Genomic DNA, 23,043 nt, shown 5'->3' with positions numbered 1-23,043 from the left:
GTGGCTCTGTGAGGAAACAATACCAACATATTGAGTGTCGTTGACATTGTACGGGTTGTTTGGTTAGTTCGGACAGCACTGGGGAGTCTACTTTGAGAAGTGATCTACTCTCTCAGCCTGGCACCCTGTGCTGGGGAGAGTCCCACGTTTAATGTCTCAGTGATTCCATACATGCTACATGACGTCTTTTTTAACTGCCAGGGCTGCAAACTCAGCCTGGGACCTGACAGTCAAGCTGGAATCTTTCCATTTTGTGCATCTTCACCAGCAACTAAGTATTTGCAGGTTAAAGTAGGCTCTCAGTTTGCAACACCACTGTCTTCATCTCATGTCTTTAAAGACGCCTCTATAATCCTGCTTCTTTCAGTGAGGTTGCACAGGTATAACAGATTGAACACCCAGCTTGTAGCAGGGTAAGGCTTACATTTTTCTCTTGCCAATTGAGGAATTATTTGAAGGTCGTTCAGTGAAGCTGGGATGGCTGAAGCCATCCCGCTTTTCAAACTCCCTGTACCTCAGATTTGAGTGTTTAAAATAGCAGCATGCAGATACTTACATTTCCTGGTAGGAGGAGCAGCTGATGTTGGCTGGGATGAGCTGAAGATGAGTTGAATTTATGCTGGGAAGTAGCACGCGTAAATCTTGAAACAAATGTCTCCAGTCCAGGGGCATGAAGTCAGAGAAGCTGGAACTCAATTTGTTCCAAACTGCTGTCAGTATCATCACATTCAGTGCGGTAATTTGGGGATCTGTCAGATTGGCCTGAAGCAGGAGAAAGAGGAGGAAATTTCATCAGAAAATATGGAGGGTTACAAATGAGCTGAGAGTAAGGAGAATTGCTGTTAGCTGAAATGTGCTGAATTTGAGATAGGATTTAGGATCTGTCAGCCTGGAGCAGAACTGTTCCCAACAGGAGACAGTGCAAGCTGATTCACAGGAGAATTTGGTGAGTTTAAATTAAATTTGAAGGGACGCATAGAAGGCCCAGTCCCATGAAGCTGATCCCATTCATCTCAAGGAGGACTCCCAACGTCTCATGAAAAGTGCTTAGGGCTCTCTCGGATCAGCCTCTGAGAGAGATTTTCACAAGAGGTCTGTAAACGATGTTTGAGCACCTGAAATGAATCCTAGAATCTTAGAATTTAGAGCTGGGTCAGTCAATCACAACCAACCCTCCAGGTCTTAATGCATGTGATTCATGAGATTCCTCTGAGAAAGTTCCACAATACACAATATATACATATTATTTTGTCTCCTATAATTTAAATTCCCTGCATTCCATACATATCATGACCCACTCTGGTGGCACTGTGGGGCTGCCCCAGAGATTCCTGGATTTCTGGGATTGAGACAGATCTGGGAACTTCACTACACACCTCCTGGTGCGATACCATCACCCATGGTCGCTCTGGCTGGCACAATGATCCTTAGTAGATTATGAGTGTATCTGCCTGTTATTTACATATCAATATATATTCAAATGTAATGGTTAAATATTGCATGACCACAAGAGAACCAGAAGACCAGTATTTACTGTGCATTAACCATTCTGTAGTTTTATGCTATGGAGGAAAAATGTAATCCAAAATGTGAACCTCTGAATCAATTAATACCTTGTTAGCAGCAGACATGGCAGCATTCAGGAACTGGGTAATGTTCTTGGGCGGAATTAACAGGACGATCTTCTCAAGCATGGTGGTGTTAGCGATGACCTCTGGTTTGGCCAAAAGCTCGGCCACCTCATTTAGATTTGTCTTACCAATGACGTCAATCTACATATTTGAAAGCCAGATATAGGAGATAATATTACAGTGTTTGCAAATAGCATTGATTCTATTTCATTATGTTCGAGATAATACATGAAAGTACATAGAGCATGTCAAGAAATCTTATGATCACACAGATTGATTTCACCCAATCAAGATGGGAAATCTTTCCAAAAGTTATAGTCTAGCTCTAGCAGAAGTTATAGGCTTGAGGCAAAAAGCACTGAATGAGGTACTGTGGCCTTTGCTCTCCAGAAAGTCAAATGTGATAGTCATAATGGTCCCTTCTGGCTTTAAAATCCTATGATTCAATGAACTTTTAGTAAACGTATCTGTATTCAGTTCTTTTCAAACTAAGCACAAAATATTGGTGCAGAAAAATAGCACAGTCTTGTGTCGTGGGGATGACAGAGGATGTCGTCGTTTCCTGTAGCTAGAGACAGAAGATTTATTTGAATGAAATAAGAGATTTCTGATCTCAGGCACTTACAATGGTGACGTTTGGATATAGTGCTTGGAGGTCTCTGATGGGCACGCTGGAGGAGAGTTGGCCGAAATTCTTCTCAAGCCAGTCACTGGCTCCAGTGGTGTTCAAAGCACATGGAGAGCCTGGATGACGAAAGAGGCAACCCACATTTGAAATGCTCTTTGTTTTGAAGAAAAGCAGGAAAGAATGTAAAGATTGATGCATGAACCATTTTAAACACACCTTTTGCAAGAGATTGCTGAGTCAGGTAAATCTTCATGTAGTTATTGGAAATGTCAGTTCTACTCAAAGGTGATAAAGCTTCATAGGCCAGGCTAAATCCCTTCACTCTGCAATATAAGGCAGAAGCTATTATGAAAGTACATTCAACCTGTTTAGCTGACGGCGGTTTGCTCTGGCAACTATTTAATTGTCCCTATTATTATCTTCAGAGCTCCAAATGACTCCAAATCCTGCTACAGTTAGGTAAAGAAAAGTGTGAAATGGAATGTTCCTAAGGGCTATCAAGGATTAGCAAATCTCATCTCCCTTGTTGATTAAAAAAAACTCCCTGGAAAATCGTTCTTAGAAATCTTCCTATGTCAGCATGATGCTTGAAACGGTGAGCAGGCAGATACTCACATTTCCTGGTAAGAGGAGCAGCTGATGTTGGCCGGGAGGAGATGAAGATAGGTTGAATTCATGCTGGGAAGTAGTGCATGCAAGTCTTCTTGGAACAAATGTCTCCAATCCAGAGGCGTAAAGGTTGAGAAGTTGGAACTGAGTTTGTTCCAAACAGCTGACAGCATCATAATGTTCACTGTGGTAATTTGGGACTCTGTCAGATTGGCCTGAAGCAAGCGAAAAAAATCAAGTTTAATTAAAAATGTAGAAGGTTACAAATGTTTGGAGAGCCATGAAATGGGCCAGGTTTGATGTAGCGTTGACTCTCACACTGCTTCGTTTGAAAGGGATTGGTCAGGGAGCAATTTATACTCCAGCAACCAATATCTCCCCAAACATGTGGATTTTATTCTTTCCGTGTGGTTCTCTTCTAGCAGCAGATACAGAAACATCCATGTACTGTGTCAAGTTCTTTAGAATACATATGATGTTGCAGAATACATAAGCTTTCAAAATTCCATCTGATTTGGGCAGGAGCAATCCCCCATCAGCTGGAGTCAGTTATCCCAGCCTAAATATTTTTGGGGAAAAGAGACTGTAATACTCAATATTACTGCAACATTACCTGTAGTTAGCAGGTGAGTTGATCTCAAAGAAGGTTTTAAATTAATTTCATAATGTTAGACTGATATGGGTCTGAACCAAAGCCCATTGAAGTCAATAGGAGTCTTTGTTTCAGAGCCTATAAGGAGGAATGTTTTTTTCCCCACACTGTTCAGGATGCAACCTGGGATACTGTGGGCCTGATTCTGTGAGGTGCTGAGCAGTGGGAGAAGAGGGGTGCTCGACACCTCACAGCACCTTCTTGCAGGATTGGCCCTTTGTCCATTAATAGTGGCCCTTTTTCATCTGTAGCATTGAGGTTTGTTGCTGTCAAGGCTCACATGACACACCGAGACCATGAATGATGAACCCGGGAACCATGTCGGCATTTAACACTTTATACAAGTTGAAAATTCCAGTGCCAGGCCAGTACCTTCTTCAATTCTGCATTGAAACTGACAAGGTCTTGCACTGATGATTGCTGAATGAATTTCCCAAGATTAACGTCCGCCCACTTTATGAGCCCTGCGTGGTTGTCACAAGCGACTCCTAGATTTTGGACCAATCAAAGAGGAAGAATGCAGGATTAGTGACCAAATAAAATCAATCCCACGTATCTGAAACCAGGATTTACATTTGCGTGTATAGATGATGCACAATAATGGTTACAGAGAAACATCATGGGACAAGAGGCGCAAGGGTCATACTGTTGCATGGTAGGTAAAAGGATATTAAGAAAATGCATAGACATAGGGCTCAATTCTTCTTTAGGTATTGGCCATTTTATGCTTCATGGCAGTGTAAAGGGGCTATAAACCAGCCAGATCCAGCCTCTGGCAAATACTGCCCGTGTCAGAAGAATGGACTCTCGGGCACAGCTTCGCCCTGCAATCTGCTATAGCCCCAGGCAGAGGGAGAATAGCAGGGGGGGAGTGAGTCTGCCTGACTGAGTGCAGTGCTCTCACTAATCTCAGCTAATCAAATGGCCTTGAGGCAGCTGTTGCAGTCAAGTGTATGTTAGAGGAACCCTGAGGCTGCTCTAATTTACTATGAGCAATCAACTGGGCCCCATTCTAGCCAAGAACAGGGGGAGGCTCATAAGTAACTTAGTCACCTGGTTCCTTCCTGTCCTATATCCTGGTGAACATAAGAACGGCCAGACTGGGTCAGACCAAAGGTCCATCTAGCCCAGTATCCTGTCTTCTGACAATGACCAATGCCATCTGGGAATGCCAGTTGGGTGCCCCAGAGGGAATGAACAGAACCGGTAATCATCAAGTGATCCATCCCCTGTCACCCATTCCCAGCTTCTGGCAAACAGAGGCTAGGGACACCATCCCTGCCCACCCTGGTTAATAGCTACTGATGGACCTGTCCTTCATGAATTTATCTAGGTCTTTTTTGAACCTTGTTATAGTCTTGGCCTTCACAACATTCCCTGGCAATGAATTCCACAGGTTGACTGTGCGTTGTGTGGAAAAAATAGTACCTTTCATTTGTTTTAAACCTGCTGCCTATTAATTTCATTTGGTGACCCCTAGTTTGTGTGTTATGAGAAGGAGTAAATAACACTTCCTTATTTACCTTCTCCACACCCGTCATGATTTTATAGACCTCTATCATATCCCCCCTTAGTCGTCTCTTTTCCAAGCTGAAAAGTCCCAGTCTTATTACGGCAGCCATTCCATACCCCTAGTCATTTTTGTTGCCCTTTTCTGACCCTTTTCCAATTCCAATGTATCTTTTTTGAGATGGGGCGACCACATCTGCACACAGTATTCAAGATGTGGGCGTACCATGGAATTATATAGAGGCAATATAATATTTTCTGCCTTATTCTCTATCCCTTTCTTAATGATTCCCAACATTCTGTTTGCTTTTCTGACGGCCGCTGCACATTGAGTGGATGTTTTCAGAGAACTCTCCACAATGACGCCAAGATCTCTCTCTCGAGTGGTAACAGTTAATTTACACCCCATCATTGTATATGTAGAGTTGGGTGCTACACAAAGTGCTACTTGGGTGGAATGGAGAATCGGAGCCCGCAAATGTGTTGCCTAGGATGAATAACTTCTTTCTGGAGAATTCCAGAGCATATGTACCTTAAGCCACTGATGCATTTATTGCTTCCAAATTGTGATTGATTTCCTTGTAATGGTTTTAAGGGGGGGGAAACACGCCCCAAGAAACTCAAACAGAAAGTTCTTTTCTAGGAAGCTATAAATGCCATCTGCTGATCTACAGGTATATGGTAGGTCTTCTCCAGCACTTGGAGTCTTTAAATCAAGACTGGACATCTCTCTAAAACCGGGGTTCTCAAACTGGGGGCCGGGACCCCTCAGGGGGGTCACAAGGTTCTTACATGGGGGGTCGTGAGCTGTCAGCCCCCACCCCAAAGCCTGCTTTGCCTCCAGCATTTATAATGGTGTTAAATATATAAAAAGTGTTTTTTAATTTATAAGAAGGGGTTGCACTGAGAGGCTTTCTATGTGAAAGTGTTCACCAGTACAGAAGTTTGAGAATCACTGCTCTAAAAGATATATTCTAGATCAACCCCAAGTTACTGGTCTGAATGCACTGGGTGAAATTTTATGGCTTGTGTTATGCAGGAGTTCAGACTCCATGATCACAATCAATCAAAAGTCCCCTTTCACTTTAAAATCTATCAGTGTACTCCTGTACGGATGTTACCTGTTGAAAGTGATTGTTGACTGAGGTAGGTTTTCATGTAACCATTGTATATATCAGTCCTGCTGGAAGGCGAGAGAGATTCATAGGCGATGTTAAACCCTTTCACTCTGAGGAGACAAAAGAGGAGAGGCTGAGAAAGGAATCTGGCTGGTTTAGCTTTAAAGGCAGGTGTCTCCTCATTGCATCATCCTGGTAGGTATCGTCGGAGGCTGTTGTCTCTCTTTAATTTGACTTTAGATTCTGAAGAAAAAATAAAGAAAAGGATGACAAAGCATGCTGTTTCTAATGGTAGGTGCTACAGGAAAAATGTCATACACTATTCTCCACTCTTCCTGGAAGCGTTCCGAATCTGCGGTACTGTTGCAAAATCAAAAAAGAAAACAGTTCCACATGTTGATTCTGTCTAATAAGTCACGCTTGGTTTTGCCTACTACAGCGAGAGTAAGACATTGAAGGCTGTCTCAGAAAAGCAAAACCTCCTTCTTAGCGCTCTCAGCAGAATACTAGCTTTGACTTGCAATTCCTGCAGCCTGGATCGTAATACTCACACTGCCTGGTAGGAGTCACAGGAGAAGTTAGTACCCAGCCATGCAAGATAGGTTTCATTTATACCAGGGAGCAATAAGGGCAATTGCTTCTGGAACCAGTCTGCCCAGATTTCTGTCAGGAAAAGGTGGAACTTGGATCTCAGCTTTATAAACACAGTCCTTAGTATTGAATCTCTAACTGAAGCATTGGGCAAGGAAGTCAGGTTTGCCTGCAATATGGAAAAAGCAGATGTGTATCAAGATCGTGTAGCCGTTGAAGTGGGAAGAGATCGTTAAAGAATCACCTATTTCGTACCCCTGCACTGTGGTAGGACTGACTTAATTATTCCTAAAGCAGCTATGCTAGTCGGTCACCTATCCTCACCCCCGAGTAACTCCCATGCCTGGGAATTTGCTGCCTCACTTGGTAGCTTTCAACCCAGTGCCTTGAACCATTCAAGTTTTCCTGAAGTTTAACCATTCCCACCTATTCCCAGCCCTAGGGGTATATTGTATGTAGAGGGTGTCACTGTGTGTAGAGAGCAAAGGGGAGGGCAAGTAGTATGCTTAAGACAGTTCTAACAAGACATAGGACCAAACGCATCCACAATAATAGAATTAACATGACATAGAAGTCTGAAGACGTGATGGATTCTTTAGCGCCTTACCTGGTGCGCGTACACATTAAACTCCCTCATGTATCTATAGATCGTGTAATACGAACTCTGGTCCAGAACGGCCAGGATTAGCAGTGTGTCCTCCAGGCTGTTCAGCGTCAGATTCACGGTTAATTGCGCCATCTGTTCGGGGGTCAGTACATCGAGTGCTTTAAGCTAAGAACAAGCACAGGTGCACCGTAAGAGTGAGCGTTCATGTTGGTGGGTTGGGATGTCCCAGAAGGGAGGACCGCCCCACCCCATTAGTGCAGGACGAGCAAGAAGCATGGCCTGTCAATCACACAGCGCCTGGGGATCTGCAGGAAAAGCAGGTGGGCCAGTCCCCATGGAATTCAAAACAACTGGGTGCACTTGCTACCCTTATAGCTTTTGGTTCCTTCATTCCATCAATGTAAGTTTATGTCTGAAACAATGACAACTTTCCAAACTGTCTCCGGAAGGTGACACTTCCCTGCAGGGTCACCACTTCGCAAGGCAAGCTCTGTGGGCCAGATCTTCAGCTCATGTAAATTGACAAAGCTCCGGTGAAGTCAAAGTCAACCCAGCTGGGGAACTGGCCTGTAAGGGCAACATGGAGTCCCCTCCCCAGAAGTCTTCCAAGAGCCATGCCTGCTCTTATTCCAGGACTGGGACTCCTGGGGAAGAAAATGCATATTTTGGGGAAACGCTAGTTTGGGGATCCGGCTTTAAAACAGATTCCTCCATAAGATTGTAAAGGGACATTGTGGTCTGTGTAGGTTGGTGACAGTTGTCCTAACATCAGTGAGTCGAGGTAAACAAAGCATTGGTGGGCACTGATCACCAGTCTGACCTTTCTGTCTTAGGCTAGGTCTACACTACCCGCCTGAATCGGCGGGTAGAAATCGATCTCTCGGGGATCGAATTATTGCGTCTCGTCGGGACGCGACAATCGATCCCCGAATCGACGCTCTTACTCCACCAGCGGAGGTGGGAGTAAGTGCCGTCGACGGGGAGCCGCGGAGGTCGATTTTGCCGCCGTCCTCACAGCGGGGTAAGTCGGTTCCGATAGGTCGAATTCAGCTACGCTATTCGCGTAGCTGAATTTGCGTATCTTAAATCGACTCCGCCCCTCCCCCCCCCCCCCCGTAGTGAAGACCTGCCCTTAGAGATAGGGACAGTCTGGCCTTGACAGCAAAACAGATGTGGTGTAGGGCAGAGGATTCAGAATCCCTCATTTCCCTGGTCTGAAGGGCGGAAGAGAAGAGTGAATAGTCTGATCCTAAGGTTTGATGGGAGGACGATGGATATAAAATCCCGGGAGTTTCTTTTCAAGAGACTTTGAGGGGAGAATCTCAAAAGCTGCATTTATGTCTAGCTGTAGATGGGTTATTACACATCAGTGGAACTTCCTTTTTTCCTAATGGATTTAGTTAGGTTTTTTTTTCCTATTCTCTGTTTCTGGAGGTCTGAAGGAGAGTCGGTTCTAAAGTAATATCCTTAGGAGCTGGTAATTGTCATAATGTTAGAGCTTCGTCATCATTTCCCCCAAAGAAACCGCGGTATCAATATCACTCAGTGACATTTTGGCACCAGCAAAGGCATGTCCTTCCTCATCAGCAATCCAGACCTGCACTGCCCCCTAAGTCTAAGTCTGTAGCATCCATTTGCTCTACCCTCCCTACTTCTCCACCTTGTCATTCATCATATCGCCTCTCCCCTTCCAGCTCCCTCTGGTCTGCCCTGACTCCTCACCTGTCTGGTGCTTGTTCCACACTGCCATCTTAAGCACGGATGCTCTCAAAGAAATATTCCATAAGGACACCACCCTCTCCTTCTTCAAGATCTACTTGCATGACACTGACAAGAAATTTGCTAACTAATTATAGCTAGGCTGAGGGGCCTTTAGATATAGGTGATGTGTAATTATTTGCTAAAGCCAAAAGTACTCCAGTGTATATAAACATTGTATATATTCTGACTGTGTCCCTTTCTCCCCAACCATCGTATGGACCTTGTTTTCTTTGATTGTAAGTTCCCAGGGCAGGGACTATCTGCTTGTGTGTGTGTGTGTGTGTGTGTGTGTGTGTGGACAATCCTTAGCGTATTGTGAGTTGTACGGGAATATAAATAGAAAGCACAGCGAATGGACGCTGAAGATCTGTGTCTGGTGCAGGAAGCAATTTCTCCTCTAACAAGTTAAAGGCTTGATGGTGTTCCTAGTCCCAGTCATCTTATTGTTTCATTGGTTCCCCATGTTAGAACAATTAAAGTGCAGTTCTGTTCTGAAGCGTGCCTCTTTAAAAATGGCAGTGGAGTCACGTTATCATGTCTTCTTTATTCCCAAACATAACGTGCTTTGTTCCCAGGGGAAAAAATATGTCTTTTTCTAACTGCTGACCTGGCAAACTCAGCCTGGGATCTGAGAGTCAAGCTGGGTTGTTTTCTTTTCATGTGTCATCACTAATAAGTAAGATAAAGACTTGAGGCAAGAAGTTCAGCTGAATCTGGCCTTTCCCAATGTCTGATGGGTTTCTGATCTGGGGTTCTAATACAGGTCCATCTCCAAGAGAAATAATTGTACAAAAAATATGCAATGATCCTTAATCAGTGCAGCATGCAGAGACCTCACTTTGCCAGTTTCTTCAAGTTAATGTTCTTGGTACAAAAATGTTTTGACAGACGACTCTTTTTATGAATGGCTGTCATAAGAGTTACCGATGAAACCTTCCATTTCAGAGCTGTGCACGCTCAATGGCAGTGATAGCCCAACGTGTATGATCAGACTGAAATGCTCTAATGCTACTGCACTGGAAATGAAGAGTGTGATGCATCATATCCATGTACATCAAAAAGAGAAAAGTTGCATCTTGTAATGCCTTAATAGCCTGCATATCAGTGGCGATATCCAACTGATACACTGGTGCAGCTCACGTGCTAGTCGTGCTGCTTAATGCACTACTGGAAAGTGTTCTGACACTGTGGTGATCAGCATCGTATAAGAACCTATCGAGACTAGAACAGAACAATGTTGTGAAGTTCTAACTGAACTTCCGTTAGAGAGGTAAACTGATGCAAAGTGGTGAAGGTCTAATATAGTTGGTACTTAACATTTGCTAAAAATATTAGAGTGCAAAGTTTTATTGGCTAATGCATCCTCCTTATATAAAGATATCGAAATGGAGCATGTATTCATGTGTTATTAATAAAATGGCATGCGATAATGTGGTGTAACTTCTTCATCTCTTTAAGAAACTGGCAAATTGTGATCAGTATTATGAGATAACAGAAATATTTACAGTTTAGTTCAACCAGTAGCAACCAGTTTGCCATTATGTTTTTGTACCACTACAAACCTGGTAGTTCAAAGTAATTTTAAATACTATCAGTGCCGACGTGTATATTAAGAATGCTTTAAAACAATGTGAAACATACTAAATCAGTTGTTTTAAAATTAATTTTTATTGATGAGTAGACAGATACAATCACACAGAATAAAATTGTTTAGAAACAAGATCAACATTTCCATGAATGTTAGCACTGGCTTACAGAGCATCGGTGAAATTCAAGGATAAACATAATTTCAGGTATTTTACAATTATGCACAGTTTTGAAAAGAATCATATGAAGAGGTCACAAAAAATCCTCACTTTTCACATGATAATATGAGCAGAATTTATGGATTTAAAGTCATACTTCTAAAGTATTCCATTACTGTAATTTCTGTCTTTAGAACCAACTGCATGGTTACATTTAAGTATGTATATTCTCCCATCAAATATTATTTTGACAGGATGCAGTTACTGTTGGACTCATCTGTTACTATTGGTCATTTCATTTCTTAACACACATTTGCCCTAGTGATCATTTTGGCATTGTACGGTCAGCATCTTAACAATCACTTTCCATGGAACAAATTAGGTGGTAAACGCTCATGTTAGAAAACCCATTGCTACTGATTAGACTAAACTTAGGACAAAAGTTGAAGACAATTATCTTACCAACTGGAGCAATGTGTGTGCGTTTGCTATTCCAGCACCCCGCTGCTAGTAGTGCCTTTCAAAGGCAAGCTATAATTTGAAGAATGTGTGAGGCAAATAGGAATGGCAAAGTCCAGATGAATCAGACATACTACAGCCTTGAAACCAGCTTGATTTAAAGGGGATCTCTAATACATAAAATAGGCCTTCCTGTCTCTATACAAAGAGCATACATCTGTGTTTCAGATATGTTGCAAGCGTGGCCATTGGGGTATCTGAAAATGTTCTGATAACTTAGGACGCTCACTCTTATCTTTGATCAGAGACAGGTTTTTGAGGAAAAAGGCAAGCAGCAAGGAAGATAATTTAACTTCTCATATTACCTCATATTAACCTCTCATATATTTCTCCCACCTTGGCCCAAGCTGATCCCTGCTTTGGGAGACGTAGCCATTTTAGAAAAGCCAAGAGAACCCGAGAAAAGGAGAGGGGAAAAAAAATCATCTTCCTTGAAAATCTGAATCCTTCTTATGTTCAATATTGTAAATGCGGGTCCCGCGAAGCTACTTTGATTGCTTGGAAGAGAGCGGAGGCTTTTACTATTGCTCAGCACATTGTCTAGAAAAACTTACTCCATCAATGTCTGGGTAAAAGGTTTGAAGTTCGCTTAATTGAGCCACAGAACAGAACTCTCCCATGTTCTTTTGCAACCAGTCTCTGGTCCCGTGGGTTCCATCCTTGCATGCTGAGCCTGAAAAGTTTGGAATACAAAGGGTTAAACAACAGACCATATTACAGTAACTCCTCACTTAACGTTGTAGTTCTGTTCCTGAAAAATGTGACTTTAAGCAAAACGATATTAAGTGAATCCAATTTTCCCATAAGAATTAATGTAAATAAGGGGGTTAGGTTCCAGGGAATTTTTTTTCACCAGACAAAAGACTATATTATATATATACACACACACAGTATAAGTTTTAAACAAACAATTGAATACTGGTCCACAGGGATGATGATTGTGAAACTTGGTTGAGGTGGAGGAGTCAGAGGGTGGGATATTTCCCAGGAATGCCTTACTGCTAAATGATGAACTAGCACTCGGCTGAGCCCTCAGGGGTTAACTCTCACAGTCTACAAGGCAGCAGGAATGGAGGGAGGGGAGAGAGCATCGCAGACAGAGACAGAGACACACATGGTGTGTGTGAGAGAGAGAGATGCGCATTTCCCCTTTAAGTACACTGCCTTGTTAATTAGATCAGATTGCTGAGACTGCAGCTGCTGCTGCCAGCAAGCTCCCTCTGTCCTGAGCCCTGTCGTGTCCCCCCCCGCTCTATGGAAGATGAGATAAGCGGGGTGCAGGAGCAGGGGGAGCTGATAGGGGGAGATGATAAGGGGGCTGCCAGTCCACCCTGGTTCCAAGCCCCCACCAGCTAGCTGCAACGGGCTGCTCTTCCTGCAAGCAGTGGACAAAGCAGGCAGCTGCCAAACGAGACATTAGAAGGGAGCATTGCGCAACTTTAAATGAGCATGTTCCCTAATTGATCAGCACCATAACAACAAAACAATGGTAAACAGGACGGCTTTAAATGAGGAGTTACTGTACTGATGACAGATAAGCCACTGTGTCGTAGAGGGTGGAATTCCTTCCAGTGCAAGGCTGTCGAAATCACAAGAATGAGCTCCATAACGTCACCTACTGTGCGCGCTTCTTACCTGAGTCTGTGAACTGTGCAGTCAGGTAGGCCTTCTGAAATCCATAGACATCTTGCCTCTTCCTGGCTGATAACTCTGAGTAGACTCCACCAACGGCGTTAATGCTACAAAATAAAACCATATGTCACTCAAATTCCTTCCATTCCGGTGTGGTAGCGTGTCTGAGTACAGGACTGGCTGCCTATTATCTGTTATCCTCAGTTAGCCACAGTGGCAGGAACTTGTCATGGGTAAGGGCATGTGAGAAGGTGTGAATGGAACACTTTGAAATGTCTTATCCCCGGTCCCACTTCCTGTGTACCACAGCTTCCTAGCTCACTCCCATGGGATGACACAAATCTATACACCCACCCACCCCTCTAGCCAATGTTTTTCTAAGGCTACAGACTGAGGTTTGGTTTCCAAGTCCGGTCCCTTTTTCTGTTGACTGAAAGTACTGCAGAAGCATATAGTTCAGTCTCTGAGGGAAGAGAGCATCTCCTGTTATTCAACAGTGTCCAAGTGCCTGACTCAGCAGTGGGCTCCCATGGGAACCCGTGCCAAAGACTTGCAGCAGAGACTTGAAGGAGCGAGATGGGAAAGGGAGGGTCCTGTGCTCAGAATCTCTGTCCCTGTCCCCAAGCAATCGGTGTCTATGTTCTGCTGAGACTTCCCTGTTACAGGTAGGAAATACGATTTAGTTTTCTGCTGGAAACACATTTTATGAACTGGATTTGAATGCTGGCGATAGTCAAATTTATACTCAGTACCCCCCTCTAAGGAAATACAGTACCCGTTGAACTTGTGGGCTGAATGAATGATTTTGGTTCTATGGGAAAAGAAGGTAAAGGATAGGCACTACTACGTCATCGGCAAATGACTGGAGAGTGACATTAATCGTCCAGGATGAACCCCCTGGCCAAATAGCAATGCAAACAAAACTCAAAACAGAACGCAGCCCTAGAGGCGAGTACTCACATGGCTTGGTAAAATGGGCATGGCATAGTCAGAGGCAGCAGTTCCAATGTTGTTGCATTTACACCAGCGAGCAGCAAGTTCAGTCTGTGGAGCCACGTGGTTGTGCCTTCCAGGGACAAGGCCGTGATTTGTGGGAAGACCATTTCTGCTGACATCATTAGCATGGTGTCTCGCACCTTGGAATTCCCTAGCAAACTGGAGCTCTGAGGCAGGAAAGAGAAATGAACGGCAGGCACTGAGCAGAGCTGCTGAAACATCTTGAATTTTAGGTGGAAAAAATGGCAGGAAAAAATTGGCAAAATGGTCACAATTCCTCCTCCCTGACCTGCTATAAGACCTTGGAGAGGCTTTGGGAAATTGGTGTGGGGTGAGGGTCTCAGGTTGTGCTTTCCTTGTAGGCAAAGTTGGGCAGCAAAGCAGATAGTCAGTGCCTGAATCTCTTCTTCATCACACCAGTGGTACACGTCAGTAACTTCCATGGACGTTCTCCTGATTTAGACTGGTGTAAGTGAGAGGAGAATTGGGCTGCTCTCACACTAAGGTCTCTGGTTTCGGTGTCAGTGGTTTCAAGTCATAGATCCCATAAAACCTTGATAATTGAATGCACTCAGGTTGGTCTGCTTTCCTTTGTTGTTACTGTGAGGACAGCTACAACTCACCAGAGTTATGTGGTGTCCTAGCACAAGCAGCAGAAACTCTGTGCATGTAAACACACACACATGGACGCACATGGCATCTCACATAGCGGCTACTAACTGGCTTACCTCTCACCTCTGTGAGAGTTCAGTGCGAGGGCTGGACACTGAAGAGAGATGTCTCCGGGGATCTCAGGAGCTGGGGTTCACTGAATGTTACCCCCTAGGCAAGGTTTGGACTGGCAGAATCCTGCAGCGTTTGCTGGCTGGGCAGACAAGCTGGTGCATCAGGGACCTCATGCGGAGCTTTACAGCAGCAAAACTCGACTGGAACCCCAAAGCATCCCAGTAGATTTCATGTAGTTCCTCTGAGGAAAGCCCTTTTAACTGGTCTTTGTGCAGGAGGACAGGTGGGAACTTTGCCTAAGCAAGGCCAGAATAAGGCTCTCAGGGATTTGGGCTAGACTAAATTCCAGCTGGGATAAACAAACATGTCACAGCTCCTACTGCATCAGCCGGGACAAACTCCTTTCTGGCTCATCTGGTAGATCTACTGTTTCGGGGCCACGAAGGTCCCAGAGTGAGTGTCAGTTCTGCTAGCATGAAGGATACACAAGCAGCATGTGTATGAACCCAGGAGACTCTACTAATGTAGTTGATCTGTTTATTTACCTTCAGCAGTAGGGTGTTGAGATCATCCAGGTAAGTGCTGAGGTGCCGGAGTGGCTCCTCCTTGCTTCTGATTGTCTCGAAGACCAACTGGATGGCCGCGGTGCTATAGATGGTGTTGCTTTGAGCAGACAGTTGGGCCAGTGTACTTGCTGAGAAAAGGTCTAGGGAGTCATGCTGCATCAGACAGAGAACACGGGTAAGTGAGAACCACGTCAGACTCCCAGATCTCAACGCCCCTGAACTTTGACATGTTTGGAATCTGAACCCAGATCCAGTGAGCATTTTTAGCTGAGGGGCAAAGTGTATCATTTGGCTGTGAGCAATTGCCAGGACAATGGTTTTATCCTATTTAATGAACGATTTGGAGAGGACACTCCCAAGAGACGGTCTGTGCTTTAAAATCAGTGTCTTCTTTGCCTGCTTAGCAGGAACCATCTTTGGAAGCTTGAAACCGAAATCTTTCTTCTCCCCCTCTCCCGAGGTTTAATTTTGGCTCCAATGCTGAGTCAAACAATGCTGACCTACTCTGGTTGGACCCCGCCCCATTAAATGTAAGCTTGTTTTCCTACTGAGAACAAAATGCCCTAGTTTCAAATCTAGCCCTTACCCCATGGAGTCTGCTGTTTAACGTGACGAAGTCGGAGTACGAGCCATAAACAGTGAAGAGCCCAAAATTCTGTAGCAGCCATTGCCTGTCTGTGGTGATTCCCTGAGCACAGGCCGAGCCTACGGGAAGGGAAGGAAAGCGTCAGGAAAACTATCATTCTTCTCTGTATTGAATAGCTGAGGCCTTTAGCACTGTGAGTCCTCACTGGTGACAAAACACAACCATGGACCATGCTGCAGGGCTTCCAGTTTGGCATTCAAACCTTAAGGGTTTAGAGAGAGATCAAATTCTGCTCTGATGTACATGCGTTGAGACCTCATTGAATTCAATGGGATTCCAAGAGGCAGGAATCAGGGAGCTGCAAATCTCCTATACGCGCTGCATGATCAGTTGCCATGAAGCATTTTTCACCTTAGTCCTGGTTTAAACCCTGTGCTTCTGCACTGCAACCTTCTGCACAGTCTAGGAAAGATTTTAGTTTTCAAAATAGACAGAGAGTGCCCCTCTCAAAGCAATGCCCCCAGAGGGCAGCCTGGTGGATGGTGAGGAGTAAAAGGAGACTGGTCACCTATGGATAGTTGACCTTTGCTAGAGATAAGAACAAAGCTTGGAGTCTGCTTAAACAGTGGTAGATCATGCAGTGCCTAAATATTGCCATCTTTCCATTGTCCTAAGACGCAGCGATCCAAAGGACCTAGGTCTTTGTTACCTGAGTTTTGCAGCTGGAAGTGAAGAACTCTCTTTATAAATGAGAAGATGTCCTGTGGGTTCTCATATGTCCCATTCGCTTTATGGTCACTCAGGATCTTCACTCTGCAGAATATGGAGATTTCATTTGCTACTAGGACAACGTAAAGGTCAGTGTCCAGATTACTGTCAGCTAAACTACGTGACAGGGAAGAGTGCCCACACTCTACCTGTAAGTACAAAGGCTTCTACCAGGTGAGCTGAAGGACTCTGCTCGACTTGCTAGTACAGAATAGTAAGGAACAGACCCAGAATGTGTCACAGGACAAATGCAGCTTTTTCCTTCCTCACAGGAGTTAACTGGGCCGTGCCCCGATTCATTCAGAGTCTCCCATTTGGATAGAAGGCCTCACTCTAATTCCCCCTCCTCACCGGCCCACTGGTGTATGGCAGAAAAGCAGTGCCTTAGCTTCGGAGCCCCTGTGAAGTTCAGTTCATGGCCTCTTACAGGTCACTGATATGTCAGCATAGCACGAGCCTATCGGTCAGCACTCAGCACCTCCATACAAGAGACTCAGGTCTGATGTCGGGTCTGACTTTGTGTTAGTGTCACAGAGTTTCGGGCCCCATCAGATCCGCCTCGTCTGACCTCCGTACAGCACAGGGCCATTAAATTTCACTCTGATTCCCCTGTATTGAGCCCAGTGACTTTAGTGAGACTAAAGCATTTCGGTCTTCAAAAGACTAAGCTATTGTGTGCCACAGATAAAGAACAGGAGAGACTGAAGGGCCACCAATGCTCAAGCCTCCTGCAATGACAGCGAGTTGGTTAGTGGGTTATGCCTGTAGCGGGGACCAGATAGCAAGAGTGGAAAATCGGGATGGGGGTGGGGGTTATAGGCACCTATATAAGACAAAGTCCCAAATATCTGGAGTGTCCCTATAAAATTGGGACATCTGGTCACTCTATGCCCAAATGAGCCCAGTAGATGATCTATGCCCTACACCACAGAGGAAGGTGAAAAACCCCCAAGGTCTCTTCCAATCTGACCTGGGGGAAAGTTCCTTCCCAACCCCACCTATGACTATCAGTGTTGAGGCTGTTCCCATAGCTTAGTGATTGGGTTCCCCAGCTAGAATGAAACAGAGGGCCTCTGTATGACTAAGACATTTTTTTCTGGCCTCCATGATGGGTAGCACTGAGCTAGATATGGATGGGATACGCACATGGCTGCGAGGGAGTCGCACGACATGTCGTTAGGTAAAAAGCCAAGATTCTGTGCTTCGAGGCTGCTCAGGAAGAGAGTGAGTCTTTCCCCGAACCAGACGGCATAGTCCTCAGTGGTGAAGAGCTTAAACACAGTGCTTAAATGGCAAAAGATCTCGCCCAGGATGAATCTTCTCACATCGGCATGAGGCAGCTGAGAGAGATGCTGCTGCAATCAGAAGAGAGAGAGAGTGAGCAGCATTAGAATTTGCAATGTTACCGGCTACTGGAGAGTGGTAGCTTAATATCAAAGGATACCTGCTGCGCTGGCATTGAGGAGTCAAATTCAGGTCCCAGAAATGCATTCCTCAGCCATGAGATTGACCATGGGCCATGCTATTCAGACAAGAGTTCCTCACCTAATTTGCATGTGCGGTAATTCCGGCTGTGCATGCAAATTTGGTAACTGCATGCTTAACCACGTAGACGATGACCTGGTCATCTGCATGCGGGGTTACTATGGTTGTGCATCCAGATCATGGTTCTTGAAGATGCAAATTGTGTGTGCAAATGCACACTCAAAATGTGGCTTTGTCCACCTCATTCTGCAGGTCTCACCATTAGACATTTATGCCTTATTTCCAGTCTGAATTTGTCTAGCTTCAACTTCCAGCCATTGGATCGTGTTAGACCTTTCTCTGCTAGATTGAAGAGCCCATTGTCAAATATTTGTTCCCCCAGGTAGATATTTATAAACTGTGATCAAGTCACCCCTTAACCTTCTCTTTGTTAAGCTAATAGATTGAGCTCCTTGAGTCTATCACTCTAATGCAGGTTTTCTAATGTTTTAATAATTCCCGTGGCTCTTCTCTTCTAAACCCTCTCCAGTTTATCAACCTCCTTATTGAATTGTGGGCACCAAAACTGGACCCAGGAATCCAGCAGCTCCTCCTCGAGATTCCTGTTTATGCATCCAAGGATTGAATTAGCTCTTTTGGCCACAGCGACACACTGGGAGCTCACGTTCAGCTGATTATCCACAACTTCCAAATCTTTTTCAGAGTCACTGCTTCCCAGGATAGAGTGCCCCATCCTGTAAATATGGCCCGTGCTCTTTGTTCCTAGGTGTGTACATTTACATTGATTAACTTTTCTGACAACGCTGAAATCCATGTGGGAATACACTGTGGCAGAGCAGTAGTCATGCAAGGATGGAACTTGTATATATCCCATGGTGGGAGCCCAGACTAAACATGAATGGAATCTCCTTATATTTAGCAGGTCAAGTCCACCATTGGTGCATGCCTGAGGCCTACATTGTGCTTTCCTACCTGGTGAATGGAAGGGGATATATTTACCTGCTGGGCAGCGGCATTGAATGCATCCAGAAACTCCCCAATGGTGTGGGAGTTCAGAGAGCCGAAGACCTTGCCCGCTTTGTCGCTGTCCCGCAGAACGTCACTTGCCAGCACGTAAGACGCTAGTTGCACTGGGCTGAGACCCGCTACTGCATCGACCTAGGAAACCAAACGCAAAAACCATTGGCTGGTTCTTTTGCAGCAAAACATGTGCCAGCAGCAAAAAGGAAAACCAAGCCACTGGCAAGAGGACTCTGCCCGTGCCTCTGGCTCTAGGGATACTTACAGCACTGAAGTCTGCGTTGAGGCCAATCAGTTCTCCATAACTGGCCAAAGTGCTGAAGGAGCCCAAGTTCGTGTGTAGCCAGCCCAAGCTTCCCCGGGTATTCTCAGTGCACGGAGCCCCTTTAAATAAAACATAAGTTGGGGAAGTGCTGTGTGCCCAAGGGCCAGAGCCCCAGCTGGTCTCGGTCAACATAGCTCCATTGAGATTATTGTGGCTATGCCGAGCTACAACAGTGTGCATACAGAGTAATATCTACAAAGCTAAGGGATGCTGACATTAAAGAGCTTGCTCTGAACAAAGAAACTGGGAGTCAGTTCCCACCAGCTGAATTACTTGCAAACAGTTCATTTGACAAATGTTTTCTGTCAGTTGCTGAATCAGGTTGATTTCCCCGTACAGTACATGCCCAATGATCTGAGCAGCAGGGGGGAGGTGGATTTTAGTCGGATAATTAGGAATTTGGATAATCGAGTGGGCAGGATCCATTCAGCAGTGGGGTGACTTCCCCCATGGTCCAGGACTCGTTGTCCTGTTCCTCCTTGCAGTCCTGGCTAGGGGGTCTCTGCTTTATTATCCAGACCTCCACATTATCTAGACCCCTTCCTTGTCCCCCAGCACAAACTACATGGGGGACAAGGAAGGAATGTGGATAATGCAGAGGTTCAGATAATTGGGTTTTGGATAAATGGAACTATACTAAATATGGTTCCTTTGTTGGATCAGTCCTGTAGAGCATCAAATAACATTCAGTAAACACATTACTCATGGTTTAGTTTGTCTGTAGTCAATTTCTTCAAAGGGAGTTAGGCGCTAACCTACTTAAGCACTTTTGAAAATTCCACTCGACTCCTATCTGCATCTCTAGGTGCCTAAATACCTTTAAAAATCTCATCCTGGGAGACTAATTGCCCCATGTGTAGAATGGGGATAAAAACACTGCCCTGCCTCTCAGGAGTACTGTGAGGATAAATACACTAACAATTGCGAGGTACTGAAATACTATAGTAACAGGGGCCATGCAAGTCCCTAAGATAGATGGACCAGAACCTCAGCTGGTAAATGACCATCACTCCATTGCAAACAGAAGTGCATTGGTTCACACCAGCTGAGGGCCTGCCCTGATATCGGTGGGAATAACCGCAAACGGGTCTCTTCCAGCCCGGTTCTCTGGCATTCTGGGGACGCTGTAGCCTGATCACGTCCAAACAGCCAGGTCAGTTTACCTCCGTTGGTTTTTAAATAAGGCAATTCTCCAGGCTATTCATGGCCCCCAGATTGACATTTTCCCTATGATTTATATAAATGTAGACGAGTAACAGAATGTAAAAGTTTGCAGGACACTTTAAACGTACCCCCTTGAGAGGCCTTGGCGGTAAGGTAGTCTTTTGCAAAGTTGTAAACATCTTGTTGGCTCGCTGGTGACATGTCTTGGAAGCTGCTGTCTAGGCCAGCCATTCTGTGGGAAAAGAAGGGGGGGCGGATATTTGGTATATTAGATAAAACCTCACTCCAGTTCTTTGCCAGGAGCCACTAAAGATACCATAGCTTTGTAAAATGGTCTGATAGGATGAGTCTGCAGTGATTCAATGTGCAGTTTGCTACCTGCATTCTACAGTCTGTGCAAAACCTCCTTCTTTTGGCAGGGGAATTGGGGAATTTGTTCCTCTAAAGTAGTGGTTTTCAAACTTTTTAGGCTGCGTACCCCTTTCCAAATAATGTAGTCTACCGAGTACCCCCATCTGAGATAGGGTCATAATAGACCTACGATTAGATTGCCAAGTCTTACTAAATAAAGTGCATAGTCATCCATTACAGATTTTTCTTGCGTGCCCCTGACAAGAGCTCGTGCACCTCTAAGAGTAACACACCCCAGTTTGAAAACCACTGCTCTGGAGAGATGCTGCACACAACAGCACTAGGCTGAATGTTCACTCGGATGAATCACAAAGCTCCTCCCACAGCCTCCAGTCGTGAAAGTGAAAGCATAAAAATATGGGCTGCTACAATGGGAAAGAAGAGAGAAATGGAACTAACTTCTCATTTGTCTCTGTCCCAGATCAAACCAGGAACTCGTAACTCTGTCTGCATTGCAATGCGATCAAATTCCCCTGCTCAGGCAGGAGTAGGGTTACCATATTTTGAGTGTCCAAAAAAGAGGACACTCCACAGGGCCCCGGCCCTGCCCCCTCCCCTGCTTCCCGCGAACATTTGATTCGCGGGAAGCCTGAAGCAGGCAGCAGGTAAGCTGGGGGGAGGAGGCGCGGCCCAGTCTGCCCCCCCCCCCCCAACCGAGCTGCTCCCTCCGGCGGCCGGCCCCGGCCCCAGCCCGGCTCGGGCCCTGGGGTGCCGGCCCCGGGCCAGCCCCCGGCCGAGCACCCCCAGGCCAGCACCGCCGGCCCCAGCCCCCGGCCCGGCCCCAGCCCCCGGCCCAGCACCGCTGGCCCCAGCCCCCGGCCTGGCCCAGGCCCCCGGCCCAGCACTGCCGGCCCCCGGCCTGGCCCTTGGCCAGCACCCCCGGCCCAGCACTGCTGGCCCCGCACCCCTGGGCCAGCACCCCCGGCCGAGCACCCCCGGCCCGGCCCCGGCCCCGGGCCAGCACCCCCAGCCTGGCCCCGGCCCAGCACTGCTGGCCCTGCACCGCCGGGCCCCAGGCCAGCCCCCAGCCGAGCATCCCCGGCTCAGCACCGCCGGCCCCGGCCCGGCCCCCGGCCCAGCACCTCCCTATTTTCCCGGACATGTTCGGCTTTTTGGGATTTCCCCCCGGACGGGGATTTGAGGCCCAAAAAGCCGGACATGTCCGGGAAAATCTGGACGTATGGTAACCCTAGGCAGGAGCAAGCAGACAAGCAGAGGTTCTCTTCCTGGGGCAAACATTGAAGCAAAAGGCTCATCTGCATTTTCCGCAGCTGAGATTCCAGAGGTCTCGCTAACAACTTTCAGCGCAGTGCATCCTGGGTAAAATGAATCTAGGCAGCAGAATGCTCACATGATTTGGTAAACTCCGCAAGGTATCTTCTTTGGGATGGTTGCCAGGGCAGAGGCATTTATGCTGGCAAGCCAAAACCTGAGCTTGTTCTGGAACCAGTCCTTATACTGAAAGATGCCGAAAGTGGTGAACTGGCCTTGGACTTTGGAGAAGATGGCGTTGAACATTGCAGCTCGCACTTGTGCGTTTGCCAGGGACATGATACCCTGCTGCAAAACAAAGACAACAAAACACAAGCAGGGTTGTTACAATGTACAATCAGACAGGAGGAGCTGCTGACCGACTCCTACTGTGACATACATGGATGTCCGGGGGTAATGAAACACATGCCAGCTAAAAGTGTTCATGGAAGTTTAGGAGGATCCAATATCAATTAAAATCCTCCCTGGGACTAATACAGTGTCTTCTGCAGCAATATGTAATTTCCGCTACTCAGCATGAACAAGGATGTTAAAGATGCAAATGCAGCACGACAAAACCTTACACGAAATGAAGTGTCCTGATGGAATATACAGCTAAACTTGAACCAGAGCGAGCTCTCCTGTTTAGCTCCTGCCTGCCAGGGTGGACAGTAACTTGAGTTTAGTAGCACTCCTTCTGCTGGCTCAGATAATGGTGCTGTATTGGCTCACTAGGAAGATTC

General features: G+C 45.8%; 1 protein-coding gene across 2 annotated transcripts; it reads right to left on the bottom strand.

Moving 5' to 3' along the window:
- Positions 1–10,755: 10,755 nt before the first annotated feature.
- On the bottom strand, positions 10,756–22,606 carry LOC128844461 (uncharacterized). 2 transcript variants are annotated; one of them, XM_054042215.1, is made up of 11 exons: positions 22,401–22,606; positions 20,767–20,870; positions 19,415–19,533; positions 19,129–19,287; positions 17,791–17,999; positions 16,586–16,689; positions 15,877–15,995; positions 15,270–15,443; positions 13,963–14,165; positions 13,006–13,109; positions 10,756–12,043 (listed from the first exon to the last, which is right to left on the bottom strand). In XM_054042215.1, the coding sequence occupies exons 1-11, from the start codon at positions 22,598–22,600 to the stop codon at positions 11,892–11,894; spliced, it is 1,647 nt and encodes a 548-aa protein (XP_053898190.1). In that variant the 5' UTR covers positions 22,601–22,606; the 3' UTR covers positions 10,756–11,891. The 2 variants fall into 2 exon arrangements, with proteins under 2 accessions (XP_053898190.1, XP_053898191.1); XM_054042216.1 differs by having other exon boundaries at positions 17,791–17,996.
- Between the last annotated feature and the right edge of the window lie 437 nt (positions 22,607–23,043).

This window comes from Malaclemys terrapin, chromosome 10 (assembly GCF_027887155.1).
Source record: "Malaclemys terrapin pileata isolate rMalTer1 chromosome 10, rMalTer1.hap1, whole genome shotgun sequence".
NCBI lineage: Eukaryota > Metazoa > Chordata > Testudines > Emydidae > Malaclemys > Malaclemys terrapin.
The sequence above is the reverse complement of the archived record's forward strand: the minus strand, read 5'-3'. Positions and strand labels throughout refer to the sequence as shown.